The 21,679-nt window shown below is 39.9% G+C and overlaps 1 protein-coding gene across 2 annotated transcripts in view; it reads left to right on the top strand.

Annotated features, from left to right (window-relative positions):
• Positions 1 to 21,679, top strand: part of LOC307138098 (nectin-2) — an 82,515-nt gene that overhangs the window by 31,728 nt on the left and 29,108 nt on the right. The window contains exons 3-7 of one of the 2 annotated variants that reach the window (XM_079836238.1): positions 113 to 365; positions 1,476 to 1,772; positions 2,120 to 2,237; positions 3,856 to 4,004; positions 9,378 to 13,041. In XM_079836238.1, coding sequence (XP_079692364.1) covers positions 113 to 365; positions 1,476 to 1,772; positions 2,120 to 2,237; positions 3,856 to 4,004; positions 9,378 to 9,919 — 1,359 coding nt within the window. In that variant the 3' untranslated portion in view covers positions 9,920 to 13,041. Of the gene's footprint in view, positions 1 to 112; positions 366 to 1,475; positions 1,773 to 2,119; positions 2,238 to 3,855; positions 4,005 to 9,377; positions 13,042 to 21,679 lie in introns of those variants that run through there. The other variant, XM_079836239.1, reaches the window with a different exon arrangement.

The raw sequence follows: 21,679 nt of genomic DNA, 5'->3' as shown, positions 1-21,679 counted from the left end.
AAGATCTTGTTTGTTGGGCTCGTAGTAAGAACTTTCTAAAAGTGTTTGTGCTGTAATAATTTGTTGGTCATCTGCTGAATTTTTTTTGGGATTGGTTTCCTCTGGCATGCAGGTGTCATGGATCTTTGAACAGACTGACTCAGAGCGAACCAACATCGCAGTTTTCCATCCAAACTTTGGGGCAAGTTACCCTACCAAATCCCCTCTATCTGGGCGTGTCAGTTTTGTAACAGATCCGCCCAATTTGGAAAACCCATCCATTCAGATCAAAGAGGTGAAGATGACCGACGAAGGACGATATATCTGTGAATACGCCACCTACCCTTCTGGAAACGAACAGGGAGTCTCTTCGCTGGTCATGCTGGGTATGTTTGTTTGCACAGGAGAAAAGAAACATTAAAACTTGGGGCTTTGCTTTAGAGCTGCAACAAATAATCAGTAAAATAATTTAAAAAAATTATGAAGAAAATATCAACATCAAATTATTATTATTGATTTAGATGGATATGTAATGAGATTTATATGTACGTTTATGGGTATAACATAAGCACTATATGCCTAGTGTCCATTCATTATTTATATATTAGTAATAGTAATTGATTTACTGTTAAAACTACTATTAAATCCTAAATTAATAACTCTTTTCTTTCTTCAATAAAATAAGGAGGAAAATTGTTCCTCTTTTAATCAGTTTAATCAGAAATTAAAAAATATATACATTTTATTTTTTATTATATACAATTAAAAATATTTTTTCAATAAAATACAGAGGGGAAATTGCCTTTTTAAATCTAAAATAAAATAATTGACAATTGTTTTTGATAAAATCGGGGAGAATAGGCAATTCTTTTAATATAACAATTGACAGACAGCATTCTTTTCAATAAAATACAACAGGGAATTTGGCTTTTAAAAATCAGATTGATCCAAATGTTAAAAAATTATTGACAACTTGTTTCAGCAAAACCAGGGTAAATATTTTAAAAGACAAGTGACAGCTTGGTCGAGTATAAAAATATTTGTAAGTTCTGCTCCAAAGAGTCATGTGTGTGTACGCATACTCAGACTCACGCCCTTGTCCGTTTGTGGGCTTAAAGGGGATTTATAAATGGTATTGTCAGATCAATTGTGCTGCTGTTAATGTGTGTGAAATGTGGCAGTAACCTTGGCCGGGCTCTCGCTCGCTTGCCCCCTCCCTCCTCTCTCTCTCCGCTATTGATCTGCCTGCTTATCATGCTGAGAGGCCGTCGCTTCCCTGTCGTTCCCCGTCTCCCCTGCTTTTCTCCTTTCCCTCTCTTTGATGTCTTTCTCAGAGTGAAACGTGAGTACAATGTGAGCGCTGTGCTAGCGTGTGGCAGGACAAGCCGATCTGTGATCTCCCCGTCTCCACTTCCTCCCCTCCTTCTCTCATCCTCCCTTACCCTCCTTCGCATTATAGCATCAAATAAAGGTCAAACTCTCTCTCTTTCTCACAGCTAAACCAAAGAACATGGCTAACACTGTCACAGTTACTGCCGGCACAACCCCGGTCATTGTGGCGCGCTGTGAATCATCCAATGGCCGCCCGGCAGCGACCATTACTTGGTCTACGACGCTTAACGGGAACGTGACGACGCCGTTGAAGACGGACAATCCGGATAATACGGTCAACATCCAGAGCAACTACATGCTGGCTCCGCAGCCAGCGGATAATGGCAAAGACATCAGCTGCATGGTGTCACACCGTACCATGTCCCAACCCGAGACCTTCCCGATGAAACTTGTTGTTGAATGTAAGATATCAATCAGACCATTAACTACACCAGCAACTACTGATCCAAATGCTGTTACGCTAAGCATTCCCAGTTGCTGCAGCTGGTAATTGCTGTAGTGAACCATGTCTAAATCAGTCTCAATCAGTCAGTCTCAGAATATGCCAGACATTAGTAGTGGTCATCAAGCAAATTACCATGAGGCTTTACAGTGCTGCTTGGACCAGAAACATGAGCTAAGGGTCATGGAGTCAGCTGACGGACCGTATCAGTGTCCGATTTACCTAAGACTTTGTGCAAGGCTAAACTCATTCATAAAGGCTAGTTGTTCGATCCACCTATTCACTCTGTCTTTCTCTCTTTATCAGATCCTCCCCAGGTGCAGATCGCTGGGTACGATAACAACTGGTACAGGGGTCGGACAAGTGCGTCTTTGACCTGTAATTTTAATGGAAACCCCATCCCCACCACTGTCACCTGGAAAACGTGAGCATTTCTTTTCACCTTCAGTTCTGTTTAGTCTGAGCTTTAAGTTGGGTTTACACTGTAGAATTGTATGCACCTTTTTGCTGTTTTTCTAGGATTGTAAAACACTTCATAGGGCAAAATCTGCAGGCTTTGATTTGCTTTGTGGAGGGTTGTCCATACCTGCTCCCGGAGGGACACTTACTTGAAGAGTTTAGCTCTAAAACACCTGCCTGCCTGCCTAGTGATCCTGAAGATCTAGATTGGCTGGTTCAGGTGTTTTCAGGGGTGTCCAATCCAGCTCCTAGAGGGCCACCTTCCAGCCGGGTTTTGCTCCAATCCTAATGAAACACCTGACTAATCAATGTCTTCAGGATTACTAAAAGGCTGTTTCTCAATTCCAAGAACGCAAAGAACAGACTTGCGTTCTCGTGGAGACCGGTCTTGCCAGGCGACATTGAAAAAACAAACTCGGAAGGACGAGGTGACAGAGAACGCATCCTTATGATAATTGAGATGTGCCGCAATCTTTTTTTCTTGTTGCTCAACCGACTATCCCAGCATGTTAAGCAGCAGCTAATGCACAATATCACAACCTATTGAAACATTTCTTTCATATTATAAGACATTTATTTTCATATTTTATATCATTTAATTTTACCACGTGTATTTGTGAAAAATAAGTGTATGTTTAATGTTACCTGCTTTTTCAACGTTAAGATTCTTTTTAATATGCCAATTAAAACACTGCAGGCTTTCTTCATGTTTTTATCACTTTATTCGAATTAAGCAAATGTTTGCTTTCACGGGCCGTCACGTATTTGCGAGCTTGCAACATCCTCGATATCAAGAACACATCCGGGTACTTTCATGCGTCCTCTGTACTTGCGTTTTTGAGTATTGGGATTGAACTTCGACGGTTGATGATGACATAGTACAAGAACGCATATTGAGAAACAGCCAAAGCTTCCAGTCGAGAGTGTCACCCCTAGCCTATGCAAATAATCTCAGTATCAGACAAAGTTCTGTCAGTGTCAGAAATTTAGTGGCACAGTCGCGCAGTGTGGTGACTTCTATGAGATGTCAATTGGATGATTTGGATCACAGTCTTGTCTAAGATGTATATCATTGATGTTGCACGCACAGCGTGGCATGGCTTTTACTCAATGCTTCAATGGGAATATATCTTACAGTCTAACAAGCGATAATCAAAAAATACTGTAAAAGTCGTAGTGTTCTGTTCACCCGGCTTAAGATAATGGCCACAAACCGCCCACTGTCCATTTACAGGCCCTCTGACGCACACAAAATTGGAAAGCACGTTCTCAATCTGGCACTCGCTATTCTGAATCAGCTGGCTTTAACACAACTTCTGGGAGTAAGGACTCTCACTTTTTTTTTTTCAATGCCAGGCTATTATTGTGGTATCAATAATTTCAAATAAACCCACCTCTAAATAGCACCACAAAACAAACTGTTGTCAAAGATAGTCAGATAGCTTCTTCCTGTCTAAGTGGGTGGTTCTCAGCCAGAATAAGTTGCAAAGGGAATTAGACATAATGCTGATAGTCATGAGGACTTTTAAGCTCTAGTTCTATCTGAAACGTTATGCTAATGTTGCCTGAATGTTTTCCCTCAGTTTGTCCGGGCTGATGCCTGAAACGGTGCAGGTGCAGGATAACCGGCTCGCCGTGCAGAAGGTGGATGACACTATAAATACAACCTTCATCTGTGAGGTCAGGAACAGCTTGGGATATGGCAGAGATCAGATCACCGTCTTTGTGAGGGGTAAGTCTGTCTGTAGTATTTCATAACCGGATCCTCACACATTTATACTGTGGTGAGCGTGAGGTGGTGACCGAGGTATTAGTTGGAAATTTAGACTAAATTTCAGACAAGCAAGGGGTTACAGTTCAGACATAAGGCAGTTTGTTGGCACTTTCCTTGTCTGTGTATGTTTTATTCTTCACTCTGTCTGTCCTTTGAGATCACCTTGCATGCACTGTCATCCCTCAGCATTCAGCCGTTTCTTGACTTTATGGTGGCGTTTTTACTTTAGTCTGTTGATCTGGAAAACATGTCTGAAAATGTGAGACAGATCACATTGAATTCCAAAGGAATTTCCCAAAGAGAGGAGTGTGTGATTGCAGATGTAACTGTGTTTGGGTGGGGTGGAGTGCAGCTGTATTTGGGTGTTGTTGAACAGTGATTTCTGTTTAAATCATAGTTGTTGTGTATTCAGAAAAATGCCCTTTAAGTAGTCAATATGTTGAAGATATTGTTTCACTTGCAGCATGCTGTTAAAGCAATTTCACAACGCGTGAAATTATGTTGTGGTTATAGCTTACTCTCACACACTGGGTCGGAAAGATTTTTTATGTTTTTGAAAGTCTCTTATGCTCACCAAGGCTGCATTTATTTGATTAAAAAAAAGTAAAACATTAATTTTGTGAAATAGTATTACAATTTAAAATAAATAAATTAAAATAAATTGTAATTTATTCCTGTGATGGCAAAGCTGAATTTTCAGCATCATTACTCCAGTCTTCAGTGTCACCTGATCCTTCAGAAATCATTCTAATATGATGATTTGCTGCTGAAGAAACATTTCTTATTATTAATGTTGAAAACATTTGTACTATTGTTTTTTTTTTTCAAAAGAAAGAGTCAAAGAGTCTTTGATAAATAGAAAATTTAAAAGAACAGCATTTACTTGAAATGGAAACCTTTTGTAACAATGCAAGTCTTCATTGTCACCTCTTGCATTGAGTGAGCAGTCATAACCAAACATATGATGATTTGACTATTTAAATCAATCATATATTCTTTTATCTATTTAAAAAAAATAGTGCATTTAAAAAAACAATTCTCATTATATTTTCATGAAATTAATTAGATTTTTTTGTCATGGTGCGTTTGTTTAATCAAGTCAAAGTTTATTCTTATTTGATTCCATTAGGATTTTTCCTTTATCTTATCTTTATTTATATATTTTTATGACTATGGCAACTTTATTGACTTTATTATCACTGGTGTTCAGGTTGGGATGGGTTCGATTAGCGACCTCTGGTAAACTACTCCTGCCCTTCCCATAGCTTTATGGCCAAAGTGAGCACTACTTTTGTTCGCTGTCATTGGTTGCAAAATTGTCCTCTCCTGGCTTTTTCTGGCCCATTCTGGCCCATTCTGATGTCCTGTGACAGGCTGATGGAATAAAATATTCACATGGTTGACTGCGGAGGGACTGAGCTGCTTTAGTGCTGAGCAAGACTAATAGCTCTTAGGTAATGTGGAGGAAAGGTGCTTTTCTCTCACAACTTGGGTTTTAAAAGCCTTCTACCTTTCTCCATTCCCCTCGCTTTCCTCTCTCTCTCTTTCTCTTGCATATGTGTCCTTGTGTGTGTGGTACATATCTTTGCTCATTTGGAAAAGTACATTCCCCTACTGTATACTAAACTCACAACATCTTGCCTTCCATCCACGTTTGGTCCCTTCCATATTCTCATAGAGAGAAAACAAGAGAAAGGGCAAGCAGGAAGAGACTGAACCAAGCGAGGAGGGTGGAGCGGATGAACGCTGGTGGCATTTCAACCCCCCTGGGAACCTACGGCTCTCCCGTCGCACGTGCATCCTCTCGCTCTCCTCCCCTCTTCCGCTCACATCACTTTCATCCTCTTCACTTCAAACTCTCTCGTTTTGTTTGCCTGAGCCACTTCTGTGCCGTCCAAACCTGCTACCCACCCACCCTCCTTCTCCGACCATCTCCCCCCGCGGTGAGGATAAGTCAGTCACTGCTGTTTCAGCTCCCGGCCTCTTATCCTCCTCTGTCAAAGGAAGAGCAGAAGGGAAATGCTAATCAGACCCATAATGCAGAGCCAGGCCGTGTCGTGCATGTGCGGACTGAATTTGTTGTTCGGTTGGCGTTCGCGGCATGTAGTGTAGGAATCAGGTGCAAGAGGAGATATGTTCTGTGGAGCGCCGCGGGAAGTGTTGGTTAGCCGTGCTTAAGTGCAGCCGTTTTGACAGCCATGAAATGGCCACTACCTTCTCGGTCGCGTGGCTGTCTTCCCCCCGGCAACCATCTCCATGGTGACTAAGGCCGGCCCGCACAGATCTTGTCTCGGTGTTCCTCCTGAAAGCACGAGAGCGGTACAGGGATACCTCGGAGCGTGTTTTGTAGCTCCACCACTGGAGCCAGAGCCGGGAATCCAACTTCGAATCCAAATCGTTTCTCAACACTGTGCCTCATGGCTAACCTAGATTCAACCCCCACTCCTCTCTCTCTCTCGCTCTCTCACTCTCTTTCTCTCCTCCATCATTCATTTTCAACTCTGGAGATTCTGTCATATTCTCCATCCAGCTGTCATGACAAAAAATATCTCCTCCTCTGCCTTGTCCTGCTCTCTCCCGTCCAGTGGTGTGACGGAAAAAAATAAAAGAGAGGATTGTCTCATCTGTCTAGAAAAGCTCCATGAGCTTCATCCATCCACTCAGCCATTCACTTAAGAATCTTTCAGAGCACTAATATGTACATTTATTTATATACTGCCAGTACTTAGAGAAAGATAAAGAGACTACATTAGTGGTAATACAATATAATTAGTGGTGTTCGCTAAGGCTTGGGTGAACTATCCCTTTAAGCAACTTTTAAACCGAATGTAACAGAAGCATCGGCAGATCTTTTGTTCCATGTAGTGACGTACATTTGAGTGAAAACCTGAGAGAAGTCTGTTGTTTCACCAAAAGGTCAACTTATGACAATTTAAATAAAAATAGTCAAATAATTTCAAAAAATTAAACTGGATGAATCATCCACAATAAGATAAAAAGATGCATTTCAAAAATAGATTACTTTTAGCTGCCTCCTTAACAACTTCCTAAGGGGAAGAAAACGTATATAAAAATTTCGGATTTGGTACTACTTCAAATTTTGGTGCTTCTTGGTCAGTGTCTAGAAACCACATAGCAACATGCTGAAAACCACTCAGAACACCTTTTCAGTCGTGTGCCAACACCCTGGCATTGTGACTGCGACTTCGTCACGGGCAAGCACCCCTCCGTGGCTGTGTGTGAGCGTGAAATCTTCCGATAATGAAGCCATGTAGATCCGTGGGTGTGTGTGTGTGGCCGCTATATGATCAAACTGTCATGTATAATTCAGAGGACTCAGGCAGGCAGTGAGAGATTGACTCAAAGATCAGAACAACACGCTCACTCTGACTGAAACAGTGGGAGGTTGAGGTGTGTGTGGGAGAGAGAAGTACGCCACAGTGGGTGGCTAACGGGAACATGGCGACTGAGGCAGTCAGACATGATTGTGTTCCTGTTGTTTCTGCCGTTAGCTGTGTGTCTGCGCAGGATGCACAAGAAAAAAATGGTGACAATCAATGAAAAACGTAAGAGTTCGAGATTTAAGATTTTGTTTATTTTGGGTGTTAACGCATGCACTGCTCTCTTTCAGCAGTGCTAGTCACGTCTTCGCACACTCATTTCATCTCATACACACGTTCGCCGGGCAGTGAGGAAGAAGCTGTGCGCCGTGGTGTGTTTGTGGCTTCAAGGCCGATGCGTCTGTCTGCTGTCTCCCCTGTCAATCCCAGCCTCCTCTCTTACGTCTTCCCTCTTCTCATCCGTCCGTCCGTCTATCCATCCGTCAACCAGTCATCCGTCCCTTTGTCCATCATCCTTTCTTTTCTGTTTTATGTGAGGCTGCATGCTGGTGCTGTTTCTCCTTCTTCATTGTGCAGTTGTAAGTGTGAACTCTGCAAACTGTTCTTATGGAAAGCAGTTCCCCTTAAGGAGTTGCACATAAATGTCACCCTCCCACATGCATTCACGTGATTCAACAAAAACCAGACAGGACTAGTTTTCTAAGCAATGTCTGAGTTACAATTCTTATCACCCAACATCTGGGATTTCATGTACCTATTCGGATGGGACTTGCATTTATTACAGAGGTGGGAGCATGTCTTTTCTAGACGTTGCCGTTACAGATGTCAATCTGCAGTGCTTGCATGCATCACGTATGATTTATATATATTTTTTAATAAATTACATTATTGCTATTGATATAGCTTTAATTTATTATTAAAATAAACTTCACATGGGTTTTTTTAAACAGAAGTGGCTGTTTTAAAATAAAACATCTAGACAAGTATCTTACCTGACACAGAAAATAAAATGGGCTTTACAGTTTCCAGAATTTGGCACTATTTATTAATCCATCCATATTAAAATGAAAGCATGCAAAAGTTTGGTACACAAAATTCAAATTCAAATCACAAAGTATGCCTGTGAAACACACATTTCTCCATTGTAATCCATGAAAACTAGTCCCATCCGAATAGGGCTATACACAGAGACATTTGAGTTTATACATGGACTGTGTTTGAGAAACTGGAAATAATTTTCCCCCTATGTCTCATAAAGACCCCATGAAAACACTTGCATTTAGATGTTTGTGAATGATTCAGTGTTTTTGAATTAATCTTTTAAGTGAACAAACTGTTCTTCCCTTCCATGCACTGTTGGACGTACTAAACAAATATGCTCTTAACTGAACTAGTCTCTGTTTTGAGTCTTAACAAGACTCTAGGGGACAAATTGAACGAGCCATCACATGAACAAACTGAATTTACTAGGGTATCTTGCTTGTGAACAAGGATTTACTGACCAACTTAAAAAAGTCGGCCATGTCATTTGTTCAGTTTGGCATGTGAGTCACACACAAGTTGAGAAAAAGGCTTAGAAAAAACGGAACCTATCCGTGTAACCTAAAAGGGTCACTGCATTAATCTTGTCATCATTAAACTGTTCAAAAAATCTCCACCGTTATAGAACATATCAAAGGGCTGGTTCCTTTGTTTCACTTGACATGAACCAAGATTTGGTACTTGCTAGTCAGTTGCAGGGGGTGTTTTTAATTTAGGGGGTGGGTCATTTTTTTATACATTTGAGGGCATTTGATTGGACAGTCATCAATATTTTTAGTCTGCTGAAGATGAGTTCAGCTCTACTAGACATGGACTGAAAGGCAACAAATCTCCAGTTTTGATTTCATTGGGTCTTTTAACATTTAATTTCCATTTCCTTTCCATGAATCCAACTCTGTCTAATTCCGTTCTCCTTTCTTTTCTCTCTTTTTCACCTTTCTGTCTCTAGAGCAATCACCTCCGTCCTCGAACGCAGGTGTGATCGCAGGCGTGATCTTCGCGTGTCTTCTGGCCATCATACTGTTATGTGTCCTCGCCTACTTCCTGGTATCCCATAATCGCCGCCAACAGCACGGTTACCGCGGCACCGGCAAGCCAAGCGGTACTCCCTACGACTCCTTTACCCGTCTCTTTGGCTCTGCTAAGTCAAACAAAAATGGTACTGGAAACAATGGAAACAACAACACGCCCATTTACAGAGGAGATGTGGGGCTTGACGAGAAAACAGCCAGTCAGGGCATACACCCGGGGGGCGTGGCTCTGCTCGAGACCACACGCACTCACACAGCGGAGGATATCCTGCTTAGTAGAGAGATGGATGAGGTAGAAAGGAAGAAATTCGATGAACTGGAAGAAGAGGATGAGCGATATGACCAGTTCAGTGGGGGTGGACCAATCCTACAGCTCCGCCCACATGAAGATGACATAGATGACGACATGGAGTCCCAGAGGGATGGCTCTGTGATCTCTCGGACTGCTGTCTATGTGTAAGAGGAGAGCAGAAAGAGGTTCTCGAAGGGTGAACGTGGACCTCTTCCAGAAGGATTGCATTTCTTCCTCTCGACGAATATTCATTTTATTGTAAAAACAAATTATGGCATCAAATACCATGAGAAAAGGATCAATGGATGGATTGAGTTAATGAATGGATGAATTAAAATGCTGGATATAGCACAGATTACATTGAAGGATCGGGTGGAGTAAATAGAGACTACTAAATCCAAAACTGTCAGGCTTCCATTCCTAATTATTGCTCTGGTTGTCATGGTGACAAGTTCTGAGTAATACGAAACTGCAGATGTTGACACTGCGTGATATATATATATATATATATATATATATGACATGCACACACATGAAGTTATGTATATAAAACCACTGTGCTGTTATGTAATCATTTGAACATGTTCTTCTTTTCTATTGATCATGGTTTCACACTTAACTAAAATCAAGTTTGAAACCGGTTTGAGTTCGGTTAGAGCACATTCCTCGGCACTACGTCTCTTTCAGCGCGTTCTATTGAAGCTATCCTTATGTATTGTGTAGATTTTGAAGGAGTCACCGTGCTTTTGATCTAAATTCACCCTCGCATGCTCATCCGTCTCGAGATGACGTGTACAGTTCACCCGTTATACAGCACACACTATCTCAATCCCGTGACACGACTCGCCAGCGATTCATCATTTGGTTTCGGGGCTAATCAAATATTAATGAATTGTGTGTTTGTTCTCACCCACAGTCCATTTAGTCAGGAAATGATACCATTTTTCCTTGTGCGTTCAGTCACAAAACAATGTAGCAGATTGCTGTAGTAATAAAAACAGCCAGTCAGGGTCACATCTTTAAAAAAAAAAACTTTCAACCCCGACGGAAGGAAGGATTCAACTAAATATATTGTTCCACATGTGAAGTAATGGTGTGCCACATATGCAACACTTTACAATATGGTTCAATATTAGTTGTAGTTATCATGAAATAACAATGTTAACAGCATTAATTATTAATGTACTATTGTTCGTTGATGACACATTTACTTATGTTAATTTATAAACTTGAAATGTTTGATTTAAGATTAATAAATGCTGTGGGCATATTGTTAGTCCATGATACCTAATGCTGACGAATTAAACCTTACTGTAAAGTGTTACCAACAAATCTATATTTATAACTATAGCCCATGTCCATTGTTACCATGGCCACGCAGCTATATATACCTCTCCTCCGACACCACAGTTATGCATCACGTACTGTTTTTCCCTTGTTTAATTGTCGTTCCTCTCGATCGGTGAGATAAACTGCCTTGTTTTAGGGGAACTAAAATGAAGAAGCTCTTGAATGAGTGAACGATCATGTGTATTGTTCGATGTGAGGTGATTTGTAAACTACTGTATGTACACATTTTATTTTTCTTAAAAAATGACGAAAAAATGCCTATACTTATAAATGTTGTAAATACGGAGACGATACGGTGAATATCCAGGTCGAATGTTGCGCATGTCAACCACGGCTCTGTGCGTACAGAACTATATGAGAGCACATATCACATATTTATATCTGTAATCTGGTATCGACTGTACTAGTTTCACCTGTACCGAATTCAAACACATTCACATGGTGGAAGCTTTCTATCGTGTATGTGTGTGTGTATGAGTCAGCGTGTTAAGTGGTGTCTGACTCGAGGGCAGTGAGTTATCCCTCCAGTCTCTCAGGGTCTCGCACACGTACACAGTGTGATTTAAACTGGACACACACACACACACACACACACACACACACACATACACACACACATATATTCGTTCTCCCTCTAAATCATCTGTCAAACCAACTGCCCTTGAGTCTATAAGTGTCCCTCTCTGTTCCTGAGTATCACAGGGCATATTGGGCACCGTAGTGTTGCTTCCCTGGGCTTCCATCTTGATTCAGTGACCCTATTAGTGCCACGTCTGGATCAATGCCGGTGAAAGAAGTTGTTCTCACCTCTGAAAGGGTGGTCAGTCTGACACGGGCCGGTCTGACGCGCTCTGATCCCTCTGGCAGCGAATAGGCCGGGATTTTCGACGCAGCTCAGTTTACATCCTGATTGAAAGGTCAGACCGCAATCAGTGAATGTGTGAGTAGAGGAAGTCATTTCGTCATTCGTGCTCTGAGAGGCAGAACGCTTTAGCTCCTCATTAGAGGAGAACGCACTGACCTTCCAGCTCAACGTCTCCACCAGGAATTCTGTAATGAAGGAACGGATGCCTTGAGAATATTAAGGAAGTATCCTCTGAGATGCGAGACGGTTTAAGTAGGTTTCCAGAGAGTGTGGAGTCGTGAATAGGGGGATGTTACGTCTCTCATTGTCTATGTTCCACCGTCCTGGTGAACACACATGCACACGCATTTAAAAGCCTTAATGTCACCCGTCACAAACCATTCCTCCTGTGTACATAATATAAATATATAAACATGATATAAGACTAAACGGTAATGTCACATCCTTGTATATTGTACTTCACTGCTGTGAGCATGAAGGATACCTAGTTTTAATTGAGTTGGTATCGCTTTATAATAATGTTGAATTTGTTAGCATTTTTAATGCATTGGGGATTATGAACTACAGCATTTATTAACCTAGGTTAGTGATGATTTATTTGTTCATTCATGATTGTTCACAATACATTAGGTAATGTTAATTTAAACAATGCATAAATATATTAGTTTATGCAGAAGTGAACATTAATCTAGATTAATAAACGCTGTAGAAATGTTATTTTGTTACTTAATGCATTAACTCGTGTTAACATCTTGAACCATATTGTAAAGTGCTATTGAGTTTTTTTATCAGTTGAATTTATTTCTATTTTTTTTTTTTTTTTTAAATTAAACGATCTGTGCTTTAATTGTTTTTATTCTGAGTGGTTTATTGATGCCTGTAACGTGTTTGTGCTGTAAACTGTTGAGCGGTGCTCTTGAACTCTCATGGACACACAGAAAACACATGTATACTACTAAACTGCTTTATCGCCTTGCGTTGCTTCTAGGTTTTATTTTGGTTGTCTGAATGTTTTCGCAGTCTTTGTAATATTGTCTTTTTTTATTTGGTTGCTTATTAAAGTCTTACTGATATTTGACTGATCTTGGTATGTGCTGAATGCTCTGGGGCTCAATCAAATCCCTCATGTTTGTTTTTTTCCTGCAGTGTTTTCAGTCTGGTTTCTGGGTTGTGAATGTTCAGTTAAGGTGTGTGTGTGTGTGTGTGTGTGTGTGTGTATGTGTGTGTGTTGACAAGTCACCTGTCACAGATAACCCCGCCGGCTGAAATGGAGCTAAAAGAGAGCGCTCCACATAAAGCCCTCTTTTTTTCTTTGCACCCTTTTTGTTACGCAAAATATATAGGTACAGCGGCCATTAAACTTTTTTTTTTAATGCAATTTAGGCATCTTATATTAGTTTCAAATAATGTTTTTGTCGAATTGAAACCATGCAAAATCAAACTAATACAATGTTGTGATTGCTTCATGCTGTATATTCAGTGTCCGTGTTTCACATACGGAAAGAGCGTTTTTATGACACAACCAAGTACCATAACAATAGTGATAACTATATTAGCTTTCACACCAATGAAAAATAACAATCTTTTTATGCTGATGGTATAAAATTCAACTAACTCAGAATTCTTATAGGGTAAAAAGTCAGAATTGTGAGATGTAAACTTAGAGTCTTGAGTTCTGAGTTATTAACCCAAAATTGTGAGATATAATCTCGGAAATGCAAAAAAAACAAAGTCAACAGTGTGTTGATAACTCGCAATTCTGAGAAAGACAGAATTGTGTGATGCTAACTCAAAAAGATAAATGCAACTTTTTACAGTATCCAGTTATGACTTTTTCACATTTTGCAATTACATTTTTTCTTATTTCATGGCAGAAACTGGCTTGCATAGTTACTGGTGTTCATTTACAAATCAGCTTCAGCTCACACAGCTCATGTAAGGCAATATTCAACATTAATAATTGCACTGTAAGAAAATATTGTTGGTTTAACTCTTTAAAAAAAATTAAGTTACCTGGTTGCCTTAATTTTGAGTTCCTTGACGTCATCACTGCTTGCGCACGCACCCGAGAGGCAGAAGAAACCTCTCGTGTTGTAGGTTAGTAGCGGCGTGTCTGTAAGTCAAAATGCCAAGGAGTTGCTGCGTGGTTAATTGTACCAACAGAGCCAGTGCTGGGTGCCTGATGTTTAACATACCTAGGGGGAAGCATGCGTTTGCCAAAAAATTATTTTTGTTATTGCAGGTACATTTTGATAGGTAGACGTACCCTGCCATGCATTTGCAGTTAGCTGTGAGGATGTACCCAAGGGCCTTGTGGACATACACCCAGGCATCATAAGGCTTGGCTTTAATCCCTTGCCTTTGACTAGGGAGCACACCTGACCTAAACACGCAAAAATCCGGTGCAGCATCAAAGTATTTAACAAGCTGCACATGACCGCACGTAGTTGTATGCATCGAGGGATTTGTACGCTCTGTTTCTCTAGTATACACACTTGGTGTCTGAATTAGATAATTGTATATATCAGGCCATTCAATTGCTGGCCATTTTTTGTCATCCACAATCCACAGATCGTCATGTATAGCGTAAGGATCTGGCAAGATCTCACCATTGCTGAGAGTAAGTTTTTTTATATATATAATCGGCACGGTCGGAGGTACTAAGGCTTCCCACGTAATCCATTGTCAAATATTTTATTTACAGTTTAGTATTTTGTGTATATATGTGCAGTCATGAAATGTGGCAGGTCGTACAGTAACGTAAACAAGCTTAACGTAAATAAAAACAAATTCGCGCTGTATGCGGCTAGTACATTACTAGCCTAACATGATAATTCATACATGTATCACAGCAACACTGCAAAATTAAAGACAGACAAACAGATCCAACTAAAATCACGTTTTATTGAGTCAGCAGTTATATACAAACAATAAGGAAAGCTTCAATACTGGTTGAATACTGGTTGTTGCAGTAGCGGACCAGCTCAGCGATCTGTCTTTCTGCCTCCAGGATGCGCACGCACCCTGCAATGTTTGTAAACAGGAAACCCGTGTTGAGATTGGTTTAATAAATAGAAACTCAAAATATAAAATATGTTATCTGAACCACATTAATTATCTAAGTCGATTTTAATAACTTTAAAGTAAAAAAAAAAAAAAATACAGTGTAGAAAAGTCATTCTAGACTTTTCTTCAAAAAAAAAAGTTGCATATTCTTTTTTTTTTGCTGATGAAATCAGAAACGCCATTGTGGAAAAAAATTTGTTTGTCCATGCATTCAGATGTATGACTGAAACTTGTTTTTGTGGAACTCAGAAATAAATCACACGCACTATAAAAAGAATGTGGTAGAGTTTGTATTCCAGATTCTTCCCTTTATAAAGTTGACAGTCTCAGCATAGTTCAGCCCTACAGGAACTCTGCCCTCAAAAAGCCTCTTTGTTTACACCAACGCAAGCGATCTCATATCTCAACAGGTTAAAATGTAACCAAGAGCACACTTTGTGAAGGAGGGGGGGAGTGAAACCGAAAGAGTTGTTGTCATCATAAAGGTATTCAGCAGGTAGAATTCCTCTCAGTGGTGTGTGTGTGTGTGTGTGTGTGTGTGTGTGCATTAGCAGGTGACCCTGATAGAAATGTGCCTGTTAATGTAACAACAGACGTTTTCTTCCAGAAGTAGCTGTGCCCTAGATTCCGTCCCTTTTCCTCCATTTCCCTCTCTTTCTCTTCCAGTTGACGGGGTCAGAATCTCGGTGCTCCTGGCACACTTGTCACTGTCGTTTGGAGTTGGAGGGTTTTTTTTTCTCGGCCATTTAGCCATCTGCCTGCTCTAATTGCTCTGAGTTGCAACCTGGAGTGAAGACCAGCTGCTTCTTTCCTCTCTTAGTTCGTCTCTCTCTCTCTCTTCCCACAACACTAGCTGAATGTATCATGATAATAGCCTTATGTTGCTGTGTAATGGTGTGTTCCACTTGTCCTGAGACACAATCATGACCTAACACAGATGTGAGGTTAAAGGTGCGCTCAGTCATTTTTTCCTCATTGAAAATGCTTCTGCCTTAAAGGGACAGAGCACACAAAAATGAAAATTGTGTTATTTACTCACCTTCACGTCATTCTAAACCTGTATGATGTTAGGAAGAATTACAGCCATCTATTCACTTTCGATTTAAAAAATAAATATGTAAAAAAGATCATATCAGTAGCTTAAAAAAGCTAGTTTATTTTAAATGGTGCAGGTCACCTGATGGAGATTGCCATGTTGAGATCACATGACCAGCAGAATTCTATTATCAGAAACTTTCTCTCACAAAGTAAATTTAGTATGTTAATAGTGCATTTTTGCAATGACACGGGTAGCCAAAACTCATATGGTATTAGTAGAGTACAGATGTTTTACCAGTGACAGATTTTTTGGCTCTTAAAAGCGTGATACTGATTTTTATTTTTCCCTGTACGCTTCCTTTCACGTCACAGGATAGTCAGTAGTAGACATGTCCAGTGAAGCCATTATATTCCGAATTCTGATAGAACCAGATGTGGGCAGATCTGGTTCAGATCTTCGGGTGAGACGTTAAAACGAGGTCCTGACGCTCTGTGGTCATTAAAAATCCCAGGATGTCCTTTGATAAAGAGTCTCCTCTCCACCAATAAGCTGGTGAGTGGTGGGCGTTCTGGCGCAATATGGCTGCCGTTGCATCATCCAGGTGGTGCTGCACATTGGTGGTGGTTGAGGAGATTCCCCCCTTTTATGTAAAGCGTGCCTAGAAAAGCGCTATATAAATGTAACAAATTATTATTATTACATTCAAACTATATTAAAATCCATTTTAGATGTAACTTTATTTCATTTGCATTCTATTGGCTGTACACAAAGGTTTAATACACTAAAACATACAGTATTATTATTACAATTAGTAAATTGTAATTTATTCCTGTGATGGCAAAGCTGAATTTTCAGCATCATTACTCCAGTCTTCAGTGTCACCTGATGCTTCATCATTCTAATATGCTGATTTGATGATCAATTTCTTATTATTATCAATGTTGAATGTTGTGATTATTTATTTGTACTAGAAATCACTTTATTTTAAGGTGACATAGTTACATGTTACATGTACTTACTATAGTAATGACAGTAAATGATGCATAATTACAAGTAATTAACTCTTAAACCAAACCGTAACTGTAACTCCTTAGGTAGTACATGTAGTTAATTAATATTACTCAGTACTTATTTGAGTAAGTACAATGTAACTACGTAATAAAGGGTTACACTTTATTTGATGGTGTCATTGTTACAGTGAAATTATATATTTAAGTACTGAGTAATATTAATTAACTACATGTACTTATAGGGTTATGGTAGGATTAGGGTTGGGTTGAGGGTTAGTTGCATGTAATTATGCATAATTTACTGTTACTACTATGGTAAGTACATGTAACGTGTAACAAGAACACTGTAAAAAAAAAGTGTTACCAAATAAAGTGTAACCTTATAAATGTCTTTACTGTCACTTCTGATTAAGTTATTGATTTCTTGCCGTGTCATTTTTGGGGCTGTGACTGAGGGTATTCGCCCTGTTGATGGTGTGTCAGGGATAGATTTAGGCTAAATGGAGTTCATGAGATCATGCACTGAAAAATCCCCCTCTCTAAAATAAACGCACACGCACAAAACTCTATTTAACTCCCGTCACATGCCTCACATGTGGATGTGCGGTTAATAGCGAATGACGAGTCTGCTCCAAAGGCTCTATTTTTATTCCCTGTCATGGAGAGGGACGGTTTAGGAAAGATGAAAAAGCGAACGGAATGAAGGCCCGAACGAAGAGTGAGGATGCGCTGGTGTGATTTGGCCCTGAAGCTGTGACACTTCCGTCATCTGTAGTGTTTCTGTGAATTGGACATGTGTGCGCACGCACCCGCGCTCAGTGGGAGATTGGATTGACCCGCGTTGCCCTGAGCTGTCAGGCTGTGAGGATCGTCTGGTATCCCTTGTCTCCCGTGGGCACCCGCAGGCTACGACATTACACACAGAAAACAGATGAAGAGATAGATTAGGCCCGGCGGGGGTTCTTCTGGTGGCCTGTCTGACCTTATCAATTGCTTTGATTATGGATGATTGATCAGTTGGTACTGGAGAGTAATTCATGCTCGGTTTGCCACTCTTCCATGATGGGGTTGTTACCATGGGTAGAAGATCCAGTGACCTTTTACACACACTGACATTTAAGTGAAATGATTATTTGATGGCGCAGGCATGTTAAGAGGAGACAGAGCACATAATCAATCAGCAGGGATGATGATATAGACCCAATTTGACAGGTAGCCATAGTAACACCAGAAATTTGTGTTGACTCTGTAACCATTATCCACTCTCGGCTTGAGTTTTTTTGGTCAGGTACGCTGCCTCAAGTTTCCACTTATGAACTCAGACATTGTAATTATGAGACGTGCATTCAAGTTCTGAAATAAGTGGATGCGGTGGCCTTAATATTTCTTTCTTTTTCACTTACTGACAAAGTCATGAAGCTTTTGTAGTGCTAGAGCAACAAAATGAAGCAGAGAGGACGTTACATGTAGGTGTGTTAGTGGTGCTTTAAGCATTCTATACACACATAAATGCACAGCTTGCCCTCGAAGCCTCTGACAGCTTACGTTTTGGGAGGCATGCTTCATTTAATAATTTGTGATTCGAAATTCACCAGTATGCATGATGTACTTTTTTGACATGGATTCATTTGCTTGATAAATTAAATCACGGTTTCCACAACAATGTTAGGTTTTCAAATGCGATAATTAGAAATGTTTCTTGAGCAAATCAGCATTAGAATGATTTAATCCGTTTGTGTTGAGATTACATGAATGATTTGTTACATTAATTGAAACTGAGCGGGGCTTGTTAGTTCCCAGCATGCTTTGCATACGGTTAAATTAAGAGAGAGTAAATGTATTTATTTTATATGTAAAAGTGTTATTTTATGTATATTTGAGCAATATGAGAAAGGGGGAGACTTGATAGTGTGTAATAGTGTTTAATTTTCAATTATGTTGGAATTATTAGAACAATTTAAATCTGCAGTCCGTAACGTTTTGCGCTCTAGCAGTTAAGAAACAGAACTGCATGCGTCTTGCGGAAGAACATTACAGCCGGAGCTACTTCTCTCTGTTTATGTCTATGGCGAGTCACGCAGGGACTGTGCTCCTCCGCAGCGGTTCCTACCAGACCGGTCTGAAATAGTCCCAATATAGTGTACCATAATGATTCAGGGTAAGACAAAAACACGGTTTGGAAAATGGATTCATGTTGTACATCCTCATTATATAATTTTTGTAAATCTTTAGTAAAAAGTTACAGACAGCAGCTTTAAATTACAGTGGTTTACCATTTTGGAGAAGAGCCATTGTGCTTAGGCTGTGGACTCATACATAAGCTTTTAATGCTTAGCATTTAAGATGCCAATGTGTGCTATTGCTAGCTAAAAGTTTGTCAACTAGCTAATGCAATATTATAATTGAATTGTGTGACATTAAAATATATGAATTGGATGAATGAACATGTGAAATTGAATGCCTGAATCCTTTCAGGGAGCCATATAAAATTCACTTTGAGCCTACTGAATTGGGTCACTTAAAATGACTTAATTCCATGATGTTGAAGTTACATGAACAAATTATGTTTGTTTAACTTAATTGATTCATGAGGGACAGATGTACAAGATTAAATCTCATAGAGTTAAGTATACTACTTTTTCTCATCTGCATCTCTCAATAACAAGCTTTATACACTACAATATGCCCTTTCTAAATATACAATCACATATTCTGCACCGTTTACCAGATTAAGGGAACGACACATCTTAACCCGCTCTCTCCTACTAATTTCTGCGACTCTACTCTTCGTGACAAGAATGCAAAATAAACATAGTCATAAGTACATAAGTACAGTCAACATGACCAATACCAATTTGCTTCTGCCACTATTCTTAAAATGACACACCCTAAACTCAGAATGTCAGAGCTTCCAGAAAACCCCACTAGCAATTAGAGCATTTTGGTGGCATTCATCTCATAAACACAATCATTCTGACACAACTAGAAGACAGCAGTAGTCCTGGCCTCCTGCTGACATTGGAGTTGTCACAGGGAAAAACTAGCTGGTATGAATGATGTGGATGATATATCCCAGAAGGGGGTACATGAGTGGACCTCTGCAGCAACAGCAGAATGATTCTAGGACACGGACGGGAAGGATTTGAGGAGAAGGAGGGTGGGTTTAATATATATTTATATATACTGTTTTTTTTATATGTGCATGTGTTTATATCATATATGAGTGATGGGCAAAGGGACAGATAGAGAGGAAGGACAAAATTCATTTTCCTAGTTTGAATTTTTGTCTGTAGAAGACTTGGAAATTGTCTTCTACAAATCACTCGCTCTCGCACTTATTCTGCCCCCTCCCCGGAGAGACGGCCCACCTGCAAAAACAGAGCGTGAGATGAAAGGAGGCCGACTTTTTGTGTTCAGTGCATTCTGAAAGGACACACACACACTTCTCCCTCTTCCAAAAGGCAAGCACACATTGCCACTCTTGTATATTGATACACAAAGCACCCCTCTCATGCACTACTTCACACACTGAAGCTCCGTTATATATCTACAAGCAAGAGTAAATGAATGATTAATCATTTACTCACCCTTCAAACCTGTAGTTCCTTTTTCCATAAAACAAAAACATTTTGAAGACTAGGCTGGTTTCTCTTTTACATGCAATTAGAGTTAATAGGGACAGAAGCTTTTAAGCTTCAAAAAGGCTGCAAGGCATCGTAAAAATGGACCAAAGGACTAGTGAGCTAAATAATAGTCTTCTAAAGTCATGTCACTGAGACATTGAACTGAATTAGCCCAACTAACCGGAGTGTGTTTCCCATACAACAACATAGCTTGCTGCTTTACTACAATGGTACGATGTATCGTTGAAACAAGTAACTTTGTCGCTCACCTGTTTTTCGGACCACAATGGTTCAACGATGCAGAATTGTAGAAGTCACGCAGATGGTGGAGTAATAACTTAATAAAGTAATAAGATGTTTCAAGATCAAATTAATATCAGTTAATTGTTGTAAATAACATTTAGCACGGCGGAGGGATGCAGAAAATTGTAGAGGAGCATGAGTCGACTATGTAAATAATTGTCATATATAGGCCTCCTCTCGTGCTGATTGGATAGATCATTTGAACGGGTTGGAACATGTTCCTCCCGAACGTTGTTAATAAAACATCATCTTTTTTACATATGTTTGCTTCAATTGCGAATTCCCTCTTACTCCGGGGTTCCTTCAGAGCCCATTCACACATGAGCACTCTTCAAAAATGGCACTTTCATTCTCTTGACAAACTAAAAGACAAAAAATTCAATTGGTATATATAATTTGTGGAAATGAAGCTTTAGATTGTACTGGATTGCTTATTTTGATCAAGAGCCTGATGTGAGCTATGCTTACCTGTAAGTCAAGAGCTGTAGTTCCAACCACACAACTTTGCGATGCTTTTTATGAATGTTCATTAGAACTACGGTTTCGAGAAACACTGAATCATTGAACTATGTTTAACAGACAGGACTTGTGACTGTCTAAAGATGCTTTTGAGAAACGCACCCTAGAGTGGTTTTATAACTCTGACCACCTGATTTGCTGAGAAGAATGATT

This window comes from Gobio gobio, assembly GCF_949357685.1.
Source record: "Gobio gobio genome assembly, chromosome: 15".
Lineage (NCBI taxonomy): Eukaryota > Metazoa > Chordata > Actinopteri > Cypriniformes > Gobionidae > Gobio > Gobio gobio.
This window is presented reverse-complemented; position numbering and strand designations above follow the sequence as displayed.